We start from the raw sequence: 22,000 nt of genomic DNA, 5'->3' as shown, positions 1-22,000 counted from the left end.
CTGTGTGTGTCTCTCAGTAATAAATAAATAAAAATCTTAAAAAAAAAATCTGCATCATGTCAAATGCCGAAAATGTGGGAAAATCTCTAGGAATGTCTTGTATTAATTCAGGGCTATGTCCCGTGAGTATAAAGTTTGTCTGAATCAATCATTTCCATCTAACAACCAACTTACTGTAGACTTTGTGCAAAGGACTGCATAGAGGAGATGCATGTGACCTTGTTAATGTTTGGAACAATTCTTTGTCCCTCTTTCTTAGATAATGATGTTGAAAATGATCTTCAATCAGACATCAGTCGAGCACTGCAAGACTCACACCGAAAAGCTGAAAGAATGCAACTTCTTCTTAATAGCTGTTCGCCTGGCTTCACTGAACCAGATCTTGGATCCCTGGGTTTATCTGCTGCTAAGAAAGATCCTTCTTCGAAAGTTTTGTCAGGTAGCAAATGCTGTCTCCAGCTGCTCTAATGATGGACAGAAAGGGCAGCCTATCTCATTATCCAATGAAATCATACAGACAGGAGCATGAAAGAGAATTCCTAATCAACTTGCATGTCCACAGCTTTTGGCAACAAGTAGCCGTAAACTTTACTGTGAATTTAGGCATCTCTGGCATGCCGCTGTTTGTGCATTGAAGGAGAATTTTTGATGCAATGCTGAATGGTCTCAGAAGCATAGATAATCCCCTATGTGCCAAAAGTATTGAAACACAAACAGAGGAAAATATATTAATATTTTCCAGTCCAGTGTTTTGGGGTCTCTGCCATTTGTAGCCGAATATGTGATTATTTATGAGATGAAAACTTTTTTTTTTTTTTTTTTTTTTTTTTACAAATGATCTTGGTCTGCGGTAGAGATGAGTTGGGCAAAGTTAACCATCCGGTGTTACTGAGTACACGGGGGATTGAATTCATTGATCATCGAAGATAGGCAAAAATTTGTCTCTGTTCAAAGACCTTGGTCTTCTGCATTTTCTTTCTTCCTTCCTTTCTTTTTTCTTTCTTTCTTTCTTTCTTTCTTTCTTTCTTTCTTTCTTTCTTTCTTTCTTTCTTTCTTTCTTTTCTTTCTTTCTTCTCCATGTCATTAGGATTAAAAAAAACGTATACTATATCCATAATATTCAGTGGTACTGATGTATATATTGCTCAATACATAAATTATCTGCTGAACTTACGAAGTGTAAGTTTTGGTTGTGCTGGTAATTAGGTTTGCTCATTATCTAAATAAGAGCCAATTCCTTGTATGTGAAATATGACAGGATTTGTGACTATCCAAATGACTAAGTATTCTCCTTTCTGAATACATTTTTAATTCCTAAAAGCCTGGATGAGATTCATAAATCTGATCATGAGAGTCAGTGAAGTGATTTTTCAAAATGCTATTTACGAACTGATTTGTGAACTAACTATAGGTGCTTTGGTTAATTATCTTCCCTGATTGTTCCACCAGAAGTATTCTCTAGTCTTTTGGATATTTAAATACTAACTCTGATTCCAGGACCAATAAATATTTTGAAGGTTCCATGAAGACTTTCCATAGTTTGACCTATTTATAGAATAAGAAAATTAATAGTATCGACCCCTTGCAGCACTTTCTCTCTTCTCTCTTCAAAGTAGCTCTGTATATAAATATTTATTAATATTAATATGTTTTTCTTAAACTCTACATGTGTACAAACCTTCATAGTTAAGTTTGATATCTTTTTAGCACAAGCAGATTATTATACTAAGTTTCGAGAGTTGCACTTAAGAAAACCTCCCCAACAAACTTAACAATCTTTTAAGTGAGGCCTACACAAAATGCTCTTTGTATTCTTTGGAGCATTCATTTTGCAAACTCATTAACATTTTCTCACAAAGATTTTTAATTTACAGCTTATGTTACTGCATTCCTAAAGTTTTCAAAAATTTGAGACTTATTTTATACATCTTTGTAGTAGCTACTCTTTCCCCTGTGTTTCGTAGGCATTTAAGGAATAATTGATTTTAACAAGTATCATATATCTACTAGGTTAATATATAAATCATCCTAGGTCAGTTAAGAATAATCAATTTATTATTATAATTATGAAATACTATGTCAAACTGAGTGAGAAAACAGGGTCTGCTGAGAGTGTTTATGTAAATTCACGATGGTTCCACTGGCCTACATTTTAGAAAAAATGATGATACCTAAACTCAGCCCTGTCGTAAAAGCTCTCTGCGCTATAGAATTGGGTTATCCCACAGGCCACCTTATGAAGAATTAGACACAACTACCTCCTTTTCCCAGAAAAAAAGTGCACTTAAATTACCTTACAGTAAAGAGGCTTGACCTCTTGAATGGTCCTCTGGTCCCAGGTCATAATCAGATAGATTATGACACACACAGCATGGATTTAAGGGTGTGAGTGTGATTCGTTTCTCCCTCCAGCACCTAGTACAACACCTGAACTATAGGAAGGGTTCAGTACTTATTCAATGAATGAATGAATAAATGGCTGCTAAAACACACGCACATCAGTGAGGTGCTTGCCATATGATTGAAGGCCTGCATGCCATTAAAGTCCACCCAACTGATAAAGTGAATGATCTCTGCTTATTTAATTACAAAAATATGAATTTATCTTCAAGTGTGTAGTATCGTATTGCTGTGCCACAAAGTGCTTTATGTGTATTAATAATTTAAGGGACTGATACTTCCAAATGGTAATGGAGATTACTGTCAAAGAAATAACCACTTTTCATCAAAACACAGAAATGCATAAAGACAAAAACAGCCTGAAACTTATCCTGAAGTACAAAATACGTTTCTGCCCAGGAATACATGGCAGGAGTGGACAAATGGCAGTTTTTCAACAAGTTTGAAAAGGCAGTGGAGAAGGGAAAATTATGCAAACGGCATGTGTTTTGTTACCTAGGCAGCCATTTGTTCGTCTGGGGAAAACCTGATAAGAAATATAAGTCCCAAATGATTTCAGCCTTTGGGATGATAGATTTGGGAGATGTCGTACAGAGGCCCTTGACGTGGTCAGGAGGGGGACATCTGAAGTCACAGCAGAAGACTTTATGTTTCCAAGTTTAAGCTTATTGGCCTTTAAATTCATTCTCATATACTTTGTGTATCTATGTATATGTCTGAGCAGGAAAAGAAGACGTGTGCATAAATTATGACAATAAATTATGACAATTCTTAACTTGACAACATTGGTTAAAAAAAAAGAGAGGCCTAGGGAAGCCACGTGGGAAGAAGTGAGTGAGTACAATGTCGAAATTTAGGTACAATCAGCTGTTGTAGATTTTACATAGCAGTGCTGATATTCTAAATGATGACTTTAGACAGCTGTGCTGTGTCCTAGAAGGAAATGATGACATGCTATTCAATAAGAATATTTGACTTTTCAAATAAAATCAGTGTAGCGCATATCTCAAAACTATTTTAGATGGAAGAAATAAAACGTATTATCTTAAGATTTACCAAATTTGCCTGATGCTGTACACCTAGATATTTTAAGTAAATGTGTTTAATCATGACAGATTTAAATGATGATGAGTCCAAAAGTGCGCATGTATTTCTACTTCACACTCCTTTATTATATTAAAGATCTCTCGATTGTGTGATAGAATAAATTGTGGAAGCTCGTGGAAAAGTTAACTGTAGGAGACCCTGGGACCACGATGCCATCGAGTGATGGACCAACTAGAAACTCTCAATGCAAAACAGTGTTTCTAAAAGGTGGTCAATCTGTGGCGATATTCTAACAATAGATTTTCAAATGAATTAGACCTTTTATTCACTTATGCTTTTTATATATCTCTTGGCCTTGAGTCCTAATTTGTGATTAACTTTCAATTTTCCCATGTCAATGGTAACTTAATGGTTCTTTTCTACTAGGATTAAGTAGAGACAGAAAGTGAGAAAATTTTTATTGTTGAAATTTTAGGCACATATATTCTTGCTTACTTTTTTAAATACTTTGACCCCAAAAGCTTCTCTCAAAATAAACAGGATACCAGAAGATGAGTGACACACAAAGACTGCAGAGTATTTAATCCTACAAACATATTAAAAGCTTAATGTGGAAAAATTAAAATTTCTGTGATTTACCCATGTGAAAAGTTTAGACCATCACCTATGCCAAATCTTTAGAGATGTTGTTTATTGCTGTTTTGTGCTCTCATGTCTCAAAAACTGCTAAAATCGAGGTTTAAATAAATGTGCAGAATTGTTCAATGAATGAGATTATATCAATTCGAAAGTGAAGAATATTCAATACTGTGGCTACGTCCAGAGGGCTATCATCTGAGTTGCAATAAAATTCCAATAAGAGGTGACACACATCTGTGATGTTTCCTAACATCGATTTTGATAAAGCCAATTTATAAATTTGAAAATCAACCTAAAACTCACATGCACATTCGTTACAGAGCTGTATCAGTTCAGTATTCTAAGACAACTAATTGGTGATGATTACATATTGGGCATGAAACAGAGAATTAGGGAAAATTTTAAAATTAAAACTCCATTAGATTGGCATCATTTATATAGGCAGTGTTTTTATAAGAAAATTTATAGTCAGCTGAATTACTCCCACCCAAAAGGTTTCAATTTTATTAGGAATTCGTATCTATACTTATCAGTAAAATCTTTTACATGTCTTCTTGAATGCCTTTTTTTGGGTTAAGTCCACCTTGAATAAAACTGGAGAAAGCAAAAAGAATAGCGCAGAGTGGCCTTATTCTCAGAGTGACAAAGGGAACACTGAGACTATGCCTATTTCAGAAAGACCTTCCCCAAGTCTAGAATCAAGGCAATTTTTTTTTTTTTTTACAAAGAGATCAACAATTCATGTTAAAGTCAGATGGAACGATACCTTCAAAACAGGCTACGTAACATCTCCTTTCCCACTTGTCCCTGTTCTCTATTCTTTTAAAGAGCAAAAGAGCACAGAGTTTTTATTTTACATATTCTCTATTCTATAATTCCTAAAACGAGGATTCTATTTAAAGGTTTATAATTTGCGTAAGTTGAATTGTAAACCATTACATTATGATTACCATAAACTGAGTACTGTTTGATTCTCTGGAAAAACAATTCAATCAGATATATACGATAGTCATTTATATATCACTCGTTTTCTTTACTGAGAATGAAAACTCATTTCCAGAAGTTTTAAATCCATCCGTTTAATATTATCAACAACTCAAATATTTACTGGATTACATATTTCTTCATTAGGAATGAGACTGTGGTGCCAAACCCTTTGCTTCCAACCTGTTTATTCATTTTCTCAACAGAGTGGAAAGTAACAGAAATATTTACTGTTGGTGGAACTGGGATTGTTTTTAAGAGGATAGAGAACAGCTTTGTATTTCTAGCACGCTTATGCCTTAATATATGAAGCAGACCTGACTCTGGTTTTTAGGATAAATCAGCTTTGATGGAATCATTTTATTATAGGAGTAAAGATAAGATGGAAACAGATCATCCTGAGGAACAAAACCAAACTTTTCAAGCTTTTTGAGCATTTTGGAGATGACTCCAACTTTAAGGTTACTTTCAAAAGTGCGGCTCTTAAATTCTTTCATCAATTGCTTTAGAAACAGAGTATTTTGGCCTTTTAATGAAAGTGAATTGGATATCGAGACAAAAGGTAGCCCATCGCCAAAACTTAATAGTTATTTGAAAATGGTTTCTTTATATGTTTTCTGTTTGTGTGGAAGTCAACGCTGTAATATTAAGCAGAGAAAAATGCATATGACGCATCGACTCACTCCAGTGTTCTTTCAACTCCTGCAGAGGTACTTGTGTGGAGCAGGCAAGGGACGGGGGTGGAGAACATAGTGTCGTGGAGGGAACCGTGTACATTTCCGACTTGTTAAAATTCTTCATCCTTTTAAGCCATTCCGCAGAATCAAAGAGAGGGAGGGACCACATTCATCTTTATACACGTGAATGTCAGTAGGACAAAGCAAGGAGTGGCCCGTATTCTTTTCTGTAGGATCAGGTGTTGAGTTCCCTCAAGTCGTCACTGACTGCTACATGCTCTCCCTCCCATATATATGTGTGGAATTTGTATGAAATATTTTACTTTCTCCCTCTTCTTTTACCAAATGTGTACGTATCAATAGCAAAAAGTTGAACATCGCTTTACACAAACAGGTTAAAACTAGGCACAGATTGTCATCATCTGTTTATAATAAATGAGCATAAGTACCATTCACGTGGTGTATTTAAGTAAGAACTGAAATCGTGGGCACTTTCATCAGTAAAGTAAAGCTCAGCAGAGAAGGCATATGTCTCTCCATCTTTCCCATTCAGCATCCTATCCCTACACACTTGGTTAAGTGGGAAGTTATACTTTTGTCATCTCTATGTAAAGTTGTTTTTTTTTTTTTTTTTTGAGGTATCCTAAGTGTAGTTAAACACATCTTCCAATATATTTTAAAGGCGGGTCTTCAGTATTGTGGAGACAGAGAGTAAAAGAGACTTTGAAAACTACATCAAAACCTTGATGACATTCAAGTCATAGCTAGTCTCTGTATTTAATAAATGTATGTTTTTCATGTTGTGTTTGTCAATGGAAAATAAAGTTGAATGTTCTGAAATGTCCCTGTCTTTTTTTCCTGAAGCCAACTCGTGTCAGGAATATTTTATTTATAATTGTGTTAAACATTTTGCTGAAATCCTACTTGACACGCTTTGTCAAATAACAGCACAATGTCATGTTGTGCTACCTGGATGATGATACCATTTTGTTTTACGTCCCGTAAGTGTGTACAGTACACGTCATCACTGACTTGCTGTAGATCCGATGTGCTCTTTGCCCATTTTCAACATGATATCTATTCGTATTATAATCCCAGATTTTTGGGTTTTGATACAAATGCACATTTATCAATTATTCTCAATTCAGTCAATCCTTTTTTTTTTTTTTTCAGATTCTAGTATAATCTATAGGCAGCCAACCAAGGAATTTTCCTGGTTTGTAGTCAGTCTCATTGATAGATTTGTACCTAGGTATGGGTATGAGCTGATTACTGGCAGAGACAAACGCTGGACTGCCTGCGTTTATACCCTATTCTATGTACCCCTTCAGGCCAATCTACTCCTTCCTTCTTTACTGAAGGGAGGTGTTCTGCAGAACATAAGCCAAGCTCAATAAAAGTAGCACATCAGGCTTTCCCTTCTTCCTCCTAAGAAAAGGTATTAGGGAGAGCTCTGACCATGGTTTCTCCATGGGCTCCAAGGCTCCGAACCAGATCTTATGGTCCCTATGGTCTTTGCTTCGTAGCATCAGCTGAATATCATGGTGGCATTTCTGGTCTACAGAAGGTAGAACCTACATGCCGTACAATGAGGCACTGCCCAGTTTCAGGTCCTTGGAGAACATGAGCTCAAAAATATCCTTAGAAAAAAAAAATATCCTTAGATATTCTTCGGGGGTTGTTGTGCTCACCCATCACCATTTTGAGCAAATCAGTTTGGAGGCTGGATACTCAGAATCCAAGCCAGTCCTCTGGGCTTGTTCTTTCCTTCAACATGTATTTGTTGTTGTACCTACTCTGTGCCAAGCATTCCGATGGGAGTTAAGACTCACGGATTTTTTTTTTTTTTTCTAAAATATCAGTTTTCAGTGAATGGTAGGGAATAGGAGATAATTTGATCAGGGTTGGTAACAGAGTAAGCATATAGGAGAGTTGATGCTAAAATAGGAAATCATTTCCTGTAGAAGATGACGGTTAACCTGCATTTTGGAGAAAGGAATGAGTATTAGTTGGGAAGGGGAGGGCACATTAGGATACTTTTTCATTTCATGCTGTCCCAAATTATAATTTCCAAGGCATTCAAACTAACTTCTAGTGGCCCTCTGAGAAGTATAGGTCGAAATAGAGCATATAATCTCTCAGAATGGGCCAAAGGCATGGCCTTGGGGCAGGATTTCTCCACTTCAGCCCCTTGGCTTATTGGGCCAAATAATTCTTTGTTATGGGGGCTGTCCTGTGCATTGCAGGCTGTTTAACAGTATCCCTGGCCTCTACCCACCAGATGATGGTAATACTTTACTAGCTGTGATGATCAGAAATGCTCCCAGACAGGGACGCCTGAGTGGCTCAGTGGTTGAGCATCTGCCTTTGGCTCAGGGCGTGACCCTGGGGTCCCGGGATCGAAGCCCACATCGGGCTCCCTGCATGGAGCATGCTTCTCCTTTTGCCTGTGTGTCTGCCTCTCTCTGTGTCTCTCGTGAATAAATAAATAAAATCCTTAAAAAGAAAAAGAAATGTTCTCAGATGTTGCTAAATACACTATGGAGGATCTGATTACTCCCAGTTGAGAACCTCTGCCTTAGAGCAAGGGCCATGGCCTTTGAGAGGGTGCTTTGCAGCACAAAGCCATCTGTGAGATCTTGGATCTGAAAGGCACCACCCTGGCACTCCCCGAAGCAGCAGGCCCTAGAATACCAGTTGGTGTCTGACTGCACAAAAATGTGGCACTACCACTACAACAATGCCTGGATCACCACGGGCCCAGATCCACTTCTGTAATCACATAAACCTATTCACAAATGAGGAGGTACAGTTTCTTAGAAAGTATCATCTTTCTATTGATGTCTCCAATCCCTATTTTGTTCTTGATAAGAGGCCCTGGGGTTATATGTCTCTCAAAGGGTTATCTAAAGGGAATGAACCCGTTTCTCCCAGGATGTTTAAAAATCGGTTGTAATTCCTCTTAAGTTCACATTTCCACACAGGTGCCTCAGTAGGAGAGAACTGATTTAGCAAATTCTGTCTTTTATGGGGGTTTTGCACATTTGGTTTGTGTAACAGAGCTCCAGCAGCTTTATCTAATCTGAAAGATGATTTTTGTCAAAGAGCCGTCCAGCTCTGGGCAAACGTCTCTTTACTGGCCTGTTTTTCTGATGTCATGCCAGTCTGCAGAACCTCAAGCATTGAGCTGTTACCACACATTTTGGAGACAAAGTTCAACTCACGTAGGTCTCCGTAACTAAAACTTAAGTCTCTGGTTTGTATGGTATGGGAAGTTGAAAAACTTAAACTCCAAATCTGACCCCAAAAAGTTAGAACAAGAATTTTCCTTGGTCTACTGTAAATTTCTGAGGCCAAGTACGGCAGGTCTATGGATAATCAGTGTTCATGCCTAACAGTTTTTAAAAGAAGTCTTTTTGAATATAATATACAAGGTTGTTTGAATTGGACTTTGAAAAGAACACTGGAAGAACCCAGTTCTGAAACAGTCACCACCAACTGGGGCTCTTCAAATTAGATCTAACTGGAATATACCTGGTGGGACACTGGTTTTTAATCACTGGGGGATCGGGCCTCCTCGGGCAACCGGGTGAAAGGTATGGATCCTCTCCTCGAAGAGAGGATAGAGAATTTTTTTCCAGTCGCAGAGACTGTACAGCCCTCCTGAATTTTGTCTGTGGACGTCTTGGAAATTGATGGACACAGGTTAGGAATTCTCCATGCCAGAGAGTCTTGATGATTCGCGGAAACTCATGACCTTCCGTGTTTGGTTAGAAGCTAAAATCCAAAACTGGAGCTTAAGTCAACTAACTACTTCCCTGTGAATGTGAACATTCCCGACATCTCGTTATAGGCCCGTAATAGTAAAGCAATATAACCAGGGATAGAATCATTAAAAGAGGAGCTTCAATCATTTTTAAAAATTGTCATCATGGGACACCTGAGGGGCTCAGTGGTGGAGAGTCTGCCTTGGGCTCAGGGCGTGACCCCGGGGTCCCAGGATCCAGTCCCGCCTCAGGCTCCCTGCAGGGAGCCTGCTTCTCCCTCTGCCTGTGTCTCTGCCTCTCTCTCTGGGTCTCTCATGAATAAATAAATAAAATCTTTAAAAAAAATAAAAAATAAAAATTACCATCACAGTGGAGAAAAGAAAAATAACACAGTCCCAACAAGCAGAGGGACAGTATAGGCTACTCACCAAACGCAGGTCGAAAGTAAAAGTACTCTTTTTTTTTATTTATTTAAAATTAGGAGTAATTCAGTGATGCATTTGCCTTACAACAAAGAGCTTGTTTCGGTTTTCCCTTGTGCTGACCCAGCAAGAGAGATTTAAAACGAAGCTATTTAAAAGTCAATTAAAAAAAAAACAAAACATCACCCCACCTGAAGAATGCAGTCTCTTACACAGGGACGGTCTAGGCGGTCAGAATGCCACTTCCTGTGCTGACCCTGTTGGAGGGATTCATCCTAATGCCCGCGTCTGCATGTGCTATGTCTTTGCCTTGCAACTCGGAAGGGAGGCAGCAAGGGTGACCTTATCATCGATCCTCTGCCCCCGAGGATGCAAGGCATACACTTACAGATCTTCTTACTAATGCAAAATTAATGATGCTTTACGCCAACACTTAAAGCTTTTAGTAAAATGCTGTCTTGATGTTTATAGTTTGTGTTTCTCTACAGGGAAAAGTCTGGAGCGATTAATGACATTTATCTTTGCATTGTTCTAGCCTTATTGAGGAAGATGGAAATGAGATCTCAAAGCACTGAAGCATTTGTCTGTTGGAAACAGCTCTTTGATACCAAGCCATCCTCCATTCGGATGTGTTACAGGACTTGGCCCGTGCGCAGCGTGCATAATGCTGCAGGTGGATTTTCATGAATCAGTGGTTTGGAGTCTTCTCCCTCAGAAGATCCATGAAAAGCCACTTTTAGAGGAAAAGCTATTTAAATTTATTTTCAACATTCCATGATTTAAACCTTTTTTTTTTTTTTTTTTTTTTTTTGCGGGGGCGGGGGGGAGAGGATCTAATGTTTTTAAGGACAAAATTAGTTTTTACTTCGAAATTCTTGGAGAAATAATATTGACTTATTCCCAAGAGAAACCATTGTCTTAAATGTTGTGCAGCCCTAATTAGGTATGCATGGCCTTTATCCTCATCCCAGATTGTCTCCTCACTAAAGCAATTTTGAATATTCCTGTTAGACTATTCCTTCAGCAGAATTTTTCATTGAAAGATGAGATACGTAATATGTTAATTTTCTTAATTAGTATAGAGCACTGCTAAGATGTTATATCTTTAATTTAAAATATTTTAAAGGATATTTTAAACAAAATCACCTCATCAAAATGCTCTATAAAATTTTTAGGGGTCATAATGCAAAAGAAAAATTTCCAACATTGGGAAAGAAGTCAGAACACGTATGCCCAGTTATCTGATTTGCTATTCCCTGGTTATTTGTGCTTGACAATTCAGTGAGCCACTCCGCACTTGCATTTTCTCATCAGTGCAACATTATTAGGATTAAATAAGGCAATGAAGACGAGGACACTTTTGAAAGCACTGTATAAGTGGTCGATGGTTAATTTATTTTATTATGCTCATTTCATTGATGGAACAACATTAAAAATTAATTATTATATTATCATCTTAAGCGACTATAGCCCAGTCTTGCGAATTTAGTGTTGGGCATTCACCAGAACACACAAATAGTGTTAGAGAACTGGTTCTGGTCCCACATAGGGTGTGTGTGTTTGAGAAAGATACACAGCTTCTTCTAAGTTCAGTTGCCTCATCTGTATGATCAGGGTTGGCCTATCTGTGTGGTATCTTCTAACCGAAAAACGTGATTCTCCTGCCTCTCTGGAATGTCATGTCTTTTGAATCTTGAAAAATAGCTCGTAGGAGACAGACAGCAAGGCCCAGAAAAAGTTTCTTCCTTTTTTTTCTCTAAAGAGAATTTTTAGGTGGCTCTTCTTCTCCTTTGAGATCGTTCTCTTGTCTCAACCAAATCACAAGATCCTTGAATACAGGAGCCACGTCTTCCACTTGTTAAGGTTTTCTGGCTGCTTTTCCCTTGGCTCCTCATCCAAACTATCAAATCCTAGTTTTTGTTGTTACGGGCTGGGTCTTATTTACTTCTTTATTTTTGGTTCCATAAATATCAGGACGATTAGGTCGTGTAGATTTTCATACACTTGGGTTTATCAGCATGTGCGTGCGTGTGTGTGTGAGACGTCCATAATATCTCAATTGTGCATTCCTTTTTTCAAAAATTTTATCAAGTGTTTAATTTTAATTCCAGTGTAGTTAACATACGGTGTCATATTAGTGTCAGGTGTACAATGCAGTGACTCCACACTTCTGTGCGTCATCCAGTGCTCATCGTAAGTGTACTCTTCAATCCCCTGCACCTGTTTCACCCATCGCCCCCACGACCTCCCCTCTGGTGACCATCAGTATGTTCTCCATAGTGAAGAGTCTGTTTCTTGGTTTGTGTCTCTTCTTTTTTTCCCCTTGTTTTTGTTTCCATCTGTTTCGTTTCCACATATGAGCGAAATCGTGTGGTATGTCTTTCTCTGACTCACTTATTTCACTCAGCATTATGCTCTCTAGCTCCACCCGTATCATTGAAAATGGCAAGATTTCAATCTTTTTATGGCTGAATAATATCCCGTTACATATATATACCACATCTTCTCTATCCATTCACGGTTGATGGACACTTGAGCTGTTTCCATAATTAGGCCACTGTAAATAATGTTGCAATAAACATAACGGTGCCCATATCCTTTTGGATTAGTGTTTTGTAGCCTTTGGGTAAATATCTAGTAGTGGAATTACTGGATCATAGGGTAGCCCTATTTTTAAGTTTTTGAGGACCCTCCACACTGTTTTCCAGGGTGGCTGCACCAGTGTGTCTTCCCACCAGCAGTGCAGGAGGGTTCCTTTTTCTCCACGTCCTCCCCAACACTTGTTAGTTCTTGGGTTTTTGGTTCTAGCCATTCTGACAGGCATGAAGTGACATCTCATTGTGGTTTTGATTTATCTTTTCCTGATGATGTGTGACATTGAGCATCCTTTCACGTGTCTGTTGGCCATCTGGATGTCTTCTTTGGAGAAGTGTCTGTTCATGGGTTCTGCCCATTTTTTAATTGGATTATTTGTTTTTGGGGGGTTGAGGTGTGTATTTTGTTTTTAAAATACAATTTATTTTCTAATCACAATCGTATGAGCATTCCTTTAAAAGGTCAGATAATGTTGAAAGGCTCTGTTCTCAGTGTAGCTCTACTGCCAGCACTTTGCTTTACGGAAGTCACTTACAGCTTTTTTCTTCAGCATTTTTCTAGAATATATTACCATATTTCTAACTAATGTACTTGTGTTGCTATCTCTTGCTTCATTAACTTTTGATGCTGTATGCTGATTTATTTTGCTGGATTTAGCTCTCTCCTCATCCATTCACCTATTATAGTTATAACAACATTTTTATTAAATCAATATTCAGTGTTTGCATTTTTCTGACAATGCAGATAATCGTAGTACTGAGAATCATAGTACTGTGATTGTGTTGCCTTTCTTGGACACATTTTTCTTTTTTCTAGAGTTAAGAACTTAATGAGTTAAATTTACTTATTAGCTTTACTTTGTGCCAAAGACTAAGCCTCACGGTTATCCAGGTGCCCAAGCCCATCTGATAATTTTTACCCCCTCTGGTATCCTAGGTTTCTTGCCATTGATCCTTTTGCCTCTTTTTTGTTAGACACCCCGTTTTCTAGATCTTGTGTCTTGAATTATTTCTTGAATTATTCACTCATTTTGAACACACCTGCTTTAAACTGGGCTTTTTAATAGAAAAGAAAAGGAATCAAACTCCTAGAAGGGGAAAAAGAGTGGTTCTAAGTGAACACGAACATTAGTAATAATGGTGATAATAACAATAGTGGCAAAGATCATTTCATGAGCAATATACATATGTCCTCACAGTCTCATGCCAGTGCTACAAGGTAGGGGTTATATCACCACTCTCCAGATGAAAAGGCTGGAGCTCAGGGAGGATAAATCACTCCACAAGTCCACTGAGCTAGTGAGGAGTGAAGCTGGGGTTCTCACCTGCTTTCAGGTTAGAACATATTTGGCCTGGAATCCCTGAGCAAGGAATTACTACGGTGATTATTTTCTTAAGCTTCAGGTTTATCTTTGAGGGCTCCACTAAGGCCCCATGAAGGAAAGGTTTTGACTACCGCGATGCCTGGGCATTTTCAAACAGCCACGATCGTGGAGGGGAGGCAGCTTTTCCAAAAGTACCGAACAGAGTCAACTAACAAGATTCTTAGCAAAAAATCCGAGAGTCCATCTGTGCAACCTGGGCATGTGCACCATCCTGCACACATTCTGATCCTTCCTAGTTAGAAATGTAATTACTTCTGCGGTGGAGGGAGCATCAGCTGCTTGGCAGCAGATGGTTGTAGGGAAAGGCTATATTTCTACTTCCTGTCCAGGCCTGTGGGTTTTTCAGAATGTGAGTTTATCCTGATTCAGGTTACTTAGCACACATCTCCTTCCGCCTCTTTGTGTTCTGTTTCTTTTTTGTTGTTGTTGTGCCTTCTACACTCCCTCTCCTGCTGATAAGGCAACTCAGGAGCAGTCTCACTGAGAAGCTGAAAGGCAGTAAGTACTTTTATTTGCTTCCTAATTACAGAGGGACTCCGGGAAGGATATGTACAGTTCAAGATGGAAGAGAGGGAGGACAGGCCTTTGTCAGGAGTAAAGCCATTCCGTTTATCATCTCCCCTGCCAATAAAAGAAGTAAAAATTATCATCTCCCCTGCGTAATTTTGAGGTTTGCTCAAACTTCTTCTGCAAAATATAGTGCAGTTCCAGAATGGAGAATATTTTGCCTTTACGAAAGAGAAAAACTGCCCTCTCTTTTTGAGTCTTTCTTCCCTTGTTGCTAGCAGGCAAAATCTATTCGGTATAGCTGACATTTTATTCATTCACCAGGATTCTCTTCGACGAGCTGCTATGATTTCCACAGAACTGGTCAGACTGATTAGAAAGGGTGTGGAATATTTTGCTCATGGGAATGAAATCTTGGTATCTCCCAAACTTGAAATCTGTCACCAAGAAATGATTTCAAAAAGGAACCCACCAATAGCCATATAAGTTGAAAAATTGGTACATGTTGGAGTTTATCTTCGATCCCATTTTGCATGCTATCTCTACTATTTCAACATAATAACTGTAGTCAACAATTCTCAGGCATCTCAGGGATCAATTAACATTTATTCAGAATGGGCTCACCCCAATCACATGTAACTCTTTACCTAATTTTTTTTTTTAGCTAATCGGTGGTTAATTAAACCAAATCAAATGAGTCGATGCTTAGGACAAATGTTTGAAGGATAAAGTCCCATTTGTCTGCCATCTTTATGTAATTTGCATGAGAAGTGGAGCCTGGAGATTTTCATATGGTTTGTCATTAATAATATAATTTTTAAAATGCAGTAATTTATGGACCTCATTTCATGAGAGTAAGTTTTAATATGAGAATATATTAAAAAAATTAAAATAACAATGAATGGTTACATACATTACTTGAAGTTCCTTCATGGGGAACACCATTCTCCATTTCAGTGGGTGAAGAATGGTCCTCTCAAACCTAGGGGATCTTTCTCAATTGCCCAAGACAATCATTTGGAAGAGAGAGAGGGATATTCTTGGAGAAAGGCAAGCGACAACTAAGATGCCAGCTAGATAAGTGGGATCTTCTCTCAGGAGATGAGTATCCTGTGGGGCTCCTGTGGGGCTCAGCGGGTTAAGCATCCAACTTTTGGTTTTGGCTCAGGTCACGATCTTATGCATCAAGAGATTGAGCCCGGAATCTGGCTGCACGCTCAGCAGAGAGTCTGCTTGAAGATCCTCTCCCTCTGCCCTTCCCACCACTCACGCGTCTGTGCTTTCTCTAAATAAATGAGTAAATCTTAAAAAAAAAAAAAAGAAGATAGATATTGTGGTCAGATTACCAGTAAGGTATGAATGTATGTATTTTGGAGTCAGACCTGGATCAACTTTGGCTTAATACCTGAAAGTATTATGATTAAGCTTTTATGATTTTTGCGTATGAAGGGTTGGGATTTTTGCACTAACTTTATAGGATAGCTATGAGGATTAAATATGTAAATATTCCAGAACAGTGATGGGTACAATAAATATGTAGGGGGTATTGATGTTGCTGTTGCATTAGTAGTGATAATATTAGCCACAGTAGCAATATCAATTGCTTGAGGAATCCATAAACTATGGTAAAGTGGCAAAAGACATCCTGATCTCTGTACTCATTCCTAGTATTATTTTGGGAGACCCAAGCATATAGCTTTGTGTTTGAAAGGATGGGACAAAAAAAAAACCCTACATTTGGTGGCACAGCAAATTTATTAATCTGCTAATTTGCCATTTAATTTGTTAATTTATTAGTAGAGTGAGGTTAATCAAGTTAACTTAACCTTTTGGGGCACCTGGGTGGCTCAGTCGGTTAAGCGTCTGGTTCTTGATTTCGGCTCAGGTCACGGTTTCAGCGCCCTGGGATGGAGCCCTATGTTGGGCTTCACACTCAGCGGGGAGTCAGCTGGAGGATTCTCTCTCCCTCTCCTACTACCCCTCCCCCTGCTTTCTCTCTGTTTCTCCAAAATAAACAAATACATCTACAAAAAATAACCCTTCTAACCCTTAGTTCTTTAGCTATAAATGAAGGTAATTTTACCTAGAGTTAAGAGATTTATTACAAATATTTAATGAAATAATACATTCACATACTTGCCTAGTGCCTGGCATTTTACTGAGTCAATAAATGGTTATTATTATGCTATTATAAATTATCATCATTAATATTAAAAGCAAGCTCAGAAGATGTAAGTCGACTGTTTCTAACTGAGGCTGAATACTGTCACAAGCATACTCATTTTATCCAGCCTTCTCAAGACTTAGGGTGAGAAAATAAGGATGTGGGTCAACTTCATAGGAAGAGGAAGCACTTACAAGAAACAGCAAAATAAAGACATTTAAGTTTCCTTTATGGCTTAAGTGTATGTCTTTGTGAGATAAAGAAATGGTTCCTATAGCACAGAAGAGGCTTCATGGTTTATTTATTGATTTATTCTACGGTTTTACTGAGATATGTCATAGAATATTGTATTCATTTGAGCTGTACAACATAATGATCTTTTCTTAAAGATTTTTATTTATTTATTCATGAGAGAGGGAGAGAGGCAGAGGGGGAAGTAGGCTCCCTGCGGGGAGCCCGATGCAGGACTCAATCCCGGGACCCTGGGATCACAGCCTGAGCCAAAGGCAGATGCTCCACCACTGAGCCCCCCAGGTGCCCCCAACATAATGACCTGATATACATATAGATTGCACAGTGATTGTCACAAGTCCAATTCACTTATGCTTATATACTTATAATTTTTTCTTATAATAAAGAACTTTAAAGATTTACTCTTTCAACAACTTTCAAAAATATATAACATAGTATCGTTGACTATAGTCATCATGCTGTAGATTACACTCCCCGAATTTAGTTGTCTTACAACTAGAAGTTTGTGCCTTTTGACCATCTTTACCTATTCTCTTCATCAGCCCTCCTACCTCCCACCTCTTACAACCACCAGCTTGTTACCTTATTTTATGACTTTGGCGTTTTCAGATTCCACACGGTATTTGATATGACGTGATATCATATAGTATTTGTCTTTATTTATTTTACGTAGCAAAATGTTTGCAAGGTACATCCATGTTGTTTCAAGTGGCAAGATTTTTTTCTTTTCATGGATGAATAAACTCCATCCCATTATATACATGGAAAGAATGTGGTTTCCGTGTCTTGGCTATTGTAAATAATGCTGCCATGAATGTGCGGGGCGGGGGGGGGGGGCAGGCAGGTATCTCTTTGAGGCAGTGATTTTGTTCCCTTCAGGTATATACCCAGAAGTGGAATTGCTGAATTGTATGGTAGTTCTATTTTTAATTTTTTGGGGGAACCCAGAAGAGGTATTTTGAAGAGTCGCTCTGATAACATCATCAGGTGAAATCCAGGAAAAATAAATAATGAGGCATACACACAGAAAAGTGAATCTCAGCAGGCGGAGATGTAGCAGAGTCACTTAGTGCTTTCTCACCACCATCTAACGTAGATCAGCGCAAAACAGGTCTGTCACCCCATTTCCTGATCCATCAAGGACCATGGGGGTAATAATTTCTAGTTTATAGGGCAGCTGTAAATATTAGAAGAGGTAATATTTACCGCCTGGTTTGCCTATTTTACGGTTGCCTTAAAAATAAAAGTCAGTTATTTTGCCAGCAAAAGTGGATTTCTTTGGAAGAGCAGAGGATTGCAATTCAGGGCAAGCAAACGATGGCAAAACTATAGACCAGTCCAACAAAAGAGGTGAATGTTATTTTATGGAGAAGGAGGATGTTGGGAGGAGCTTCTTTGAACAAAAGTCCATCAGAGAAAGGCAAGAGTCCAGGGTGATGACACTTAGTCATTAACTTGTAGGAGATGTAATGCACATCTTCTCCTCTTGGATCCGAGACTGATGATTCTCCCCTGTTGACCTCTCTTCAGTTATTGGCACCTGTAATTGGCAGTTCTTGACCGTGAGTGGTGGGGCATGAGAGTGTCCCCCTTCTGGCCTTCCCACTCCATTACAGTATGGAGGATAATGGGGTGGATACTCCACTATAGTATCAATTTTCACAGTATTTGTGCCATGTCCCATCATCATCATCATCATTTAATGTACAAAATCCTCATAAGCTTATCAAGGTCCAGGCAGAACAGGTATTTATTTCTGGGTACCGTAAAGTCATTTGTTTTTCTCTAGCTATAAAGTCAGTAGAAAATAGAACTGCCAGAGAATTTTCGGACTGTGATGCATTGGGGAAAACACACAATTGAAAAAGACATTAAATCAGTTTAAATTAGGATGGGGGTGTTCTTCTTCTTCTTAGTACTTGGATTGAGAATGGTAACAACTTGGTCATTAATACCATTACTTCTCTGGGGATGACTGTATCTCCAAGGAAGAAAAGAGGAACAGACTATTTGTGTTGGATTTTGATGAAATGAATAATTGCTGGATTTATTTTGTCCTTGATGCATCTTTAATGAGACCCTAGCATGTGTGTCTAGTCCTGGGGAGCCTGATATTTTCACTCACAGATTCCAGGTTAAAGATTCTCTGATTCTTTAAAACAAAGTATCAACTTTCATTCATTACATTCAGGACTTTAATATTTTTCTCAAGCAATGCAGGAGAACACAAAGACCGAAGGGAAAAATTCCTGACTCTCTACCGCTCAAAGTTATCCTCTGTAAATGTTTGGATTAATGTTCTTTCAAATGTTTGTCTTTGCAAGTTTCTCCTCAACCCTAGCTTCACCTAAGAACTATGGTGAGATTCAAATGTTGGAAGGACTATCACATGAAATACAATATGGTGTGTCCTGTAGGCTGGACCAAGACTTATGGGAAGTCGCTACAGAGAGAAGGACTTTGACCCCAAGTAAAAGGAAGCAAAGTCAGTGGTGCCAAAGGTAGAAAGGCCTGTCTTAGAAAGTAATGAGGTTCCTAGGGCAGCAGATGTTCAGGCAGAGACTAGGGTCCCCCTACCCTTAGGGAGTTTGCTGTAGAAGCAGGAATCACAAATATCTTTTGAAAGTCTTCTTCCAACTCAAGAGTCTATGATTTTATGCCTCAAACTAACGGTAAAATGGCTACTGTAGTTGAAGCGGCCTAAAAAGATGGCTGAATTTAGCTGTTGAACATTGTTCCCCCTCTTTAAACTCCTTTGTGTGTATTTTATATGCCTCATGTGATGCTAACTGAATTGTTGGATCTCATCTCAAAGCTAGCCTTCAAGGTCTCTATGTTCATCTTATCAGTTTACAACTTTTTGGAAAACTCCACTCAGAAAAACAGCAAAATGTTATCAAAAAGGAGCTGCCACAATTATTTTCCAGTAATTAAAGCAAAATATCTGGTGGCCTTTAATATCAACGACTTTATTAGCTGGGGTAACTGATTGTCCTCACTGAATATAAGTGGCTGACAAGAATATGAATTTGGTCAACCTTGGCTTATTATTGACTCTGATCATGTTTTACTATGTACAAAGCATATATCTTAGGAGAATAAACTCAGCATGAATAATAATATAATATCAACTTTCTGTACATTACCAACCCTATTTTGTTTTTAAGTTTCATGACCAAGAGAAAAGAGAAATGTACTTTAAAATATAGAAACAGGGGATCCCTGGGTGGCTCAGCAGTTTAGCTCCTGCCTTCGGCCCAGGGCGTGATCCTGGAGGCCCGGGGTCGAGTCCCACGTCGGGCTCCCTGCATGGAGCCTGCTTCTCCCTCTGCCTGTGTCTCTGCCTCTCTCTCTCTCTCTGTGTGTGTCTCTCATGAATAAATAAATAAGTAAAATCTTTTAAAAAAATAAAATAAAATATAGAAACAAATGATTCGGTAAGTGTTTAAGGAAGCTTTTAAAATTTGAAATAACTGTAAGGAACCAATACTATAAATAGGGAGGTGTTATTTTTGTTTTGTTTTGTTTTGTTTTGTTTTGTTTTGTTTTGTTTAATCAACAGTGGAATTATTCTTCAAGAAAGACATTTTTTCACTTCACTGGGTGGGGCAAAATAGGTCATATTTTCCAGTTAAATTAAGCCTAAAGAAAACATGCAACTTACGGATACGGTGTGATCCTTAAAAGGGTTAGAAATAGTAACATCTCTTTTGAAGCACAGAAGCAGACACCAGCATCCTAGCTGGAAGTGATGAAATCGTTGGCATCATTGTTCTCTGAAGAACACCTGCCACTGCAACCTGAGAGGTTTTCGCATCAGCAGTGGGAAGGCAGCACTGGGGAGCCTTGTGGAAGAGTCTGGGGATCTGAAGACATAGATTTGCAACCTGGTGCGTGACTTACTAGCTGTGTGAATGGGCAGTTTTTAAGTCTCTTTCTGACTCCGTTTACTCTTTTACAGATTGGAAATCATGATACCCCTATATCGCAAGGTAGTAAAAGGAAATCATGTGTGTTCAAAGCACAGTAGAAACTCAATCATTTATGGTCATCATTGATACTGAATAACCTTACTTGCCTTTGCAAAAATACCTAATGCCACCTTCTGGAGTAACGTTAGTTGTAAATGTGATAACTTTGTACCGAATAATCAACACTTACAGAATTCTTTGAACATTTCTAAGGCTCTTTAGTATCTGAAGTTTTATCTGATTGAACTGTTCAAGTAGAGAAGGAAGTATTGCTATTATTCAGATTTTATTGATAAAGAACTAAGACTAAGACTAGATGGGTACAACTTTTGGTTGTAGAATAAGTAAGTCGTGGGAGATCTAGTGGTTAATGACACTGTATTGCATATTTGAAAGTTGCTAGCCAGTAGACCTCAACAATTCTCATGACAAGGAAAAAAAAACAACAACCTTGTAACCATGCCTGGTGGTAGATGTTAACTGGACTTCCCGTCACGGGCATTTCACAATATATACAAATATCAAATCATTAGGTTGTACACCCGACACTAATGATGGTGTATGCTAACTAAACCTCAAAAAGTCTAGGTCTAGTGTTTGAACTGTGGGGTTAAACTTCAGCTCTACACTTGGCCTAGGAGTGAGTGTCTTCCCCTTCTGGGCCTCAGTGTTCTCCTTTGGAGAGTGGATAGAGTAGTGGGGTCCTCAGAAAATTTTGTGTTTTCCCAATGTGCCTGCCCTAAAAGCCCGAATGCTTCACATATTTAAAGCTCCCAGTAAGCTGTCCCCAACCTACCTCTCCGTGTTATCGACAAGATCCCAGCCTTTTGGGAATCTTTTCCTCCAACACATTATTCACTTCCATAATTCTGTTCCTACTGTTTTCTTTGCTTGAATGTGCTGCTTCTTCTTCTTCTTCTTCTTCTTCTTCTTCTTCTTCTTCTTCTTCTTCTTTTTTGAATGTGCTTCTTAATTGAGAAAATCCTACTCATTCATTAAGGCCTACTGTAATTAGACCTACTTAAGAATTCTTTACCAATGTCTGATTGGGAATTAACAACTGCCCCCTTGTTGCATCCATGACCATTTATTTATGCCTCTGTGATTACTTCTCACTGTTTGACTTGTGCGGGAGTCAGCTGCACATGTTTCTAGCTCCCCCACTAGACTCTTAGCTCCTTGAATGAGAGA

General features: G+C 38.5%; 1 protein-coding gene across 6 annotated transcripts in view; it reads left to right on the top strand.

Annotated features, from left to right (window-relative positions):
- Window positions 1–22,000, top strand: part of PTGER3 (prostaglandin E receptor 3) — a 224,411-nt gene that overhangs the window by 31,689 nt on the left and 170,722 nt on the right. For all 6 annotated transcript variants that reach the window (XR_013384072.1, XM_077905019.1, XM_077905021.1 and 3 more), the window contains exon 2: window positions 260–439. Coding sequence is in view for 5 of the 6 variants with exons in the window: in XM_077905019.1 (XP_077761145.1) it covers window positions 260–439 (180 nt within the window). In the remaining variant the exon portion in view is untranslated. The remainder of the gene's footprint in view (window positions 1–259; window positions 440–22,000) is intronic.

This window comes from Canis aureus, chromosome 8, assembly GCF_053574225.1.
Source record: "Canis aureus isolate CA01 chromosome 8, VMU_Caureus_v.1.0, whole genome shotgun sequence".
In the NCBI taxonomy this organism is placed as follows: Eukaryota; Metazoa; Chordata; class Mammalia; order Carnivora; family Canidae; genus Canis; species Canis aureus.
Note: the sequence above shows the minus strand (reverse complement) of the source record. Positions and strands in the feature narration are given on the sequence as shown.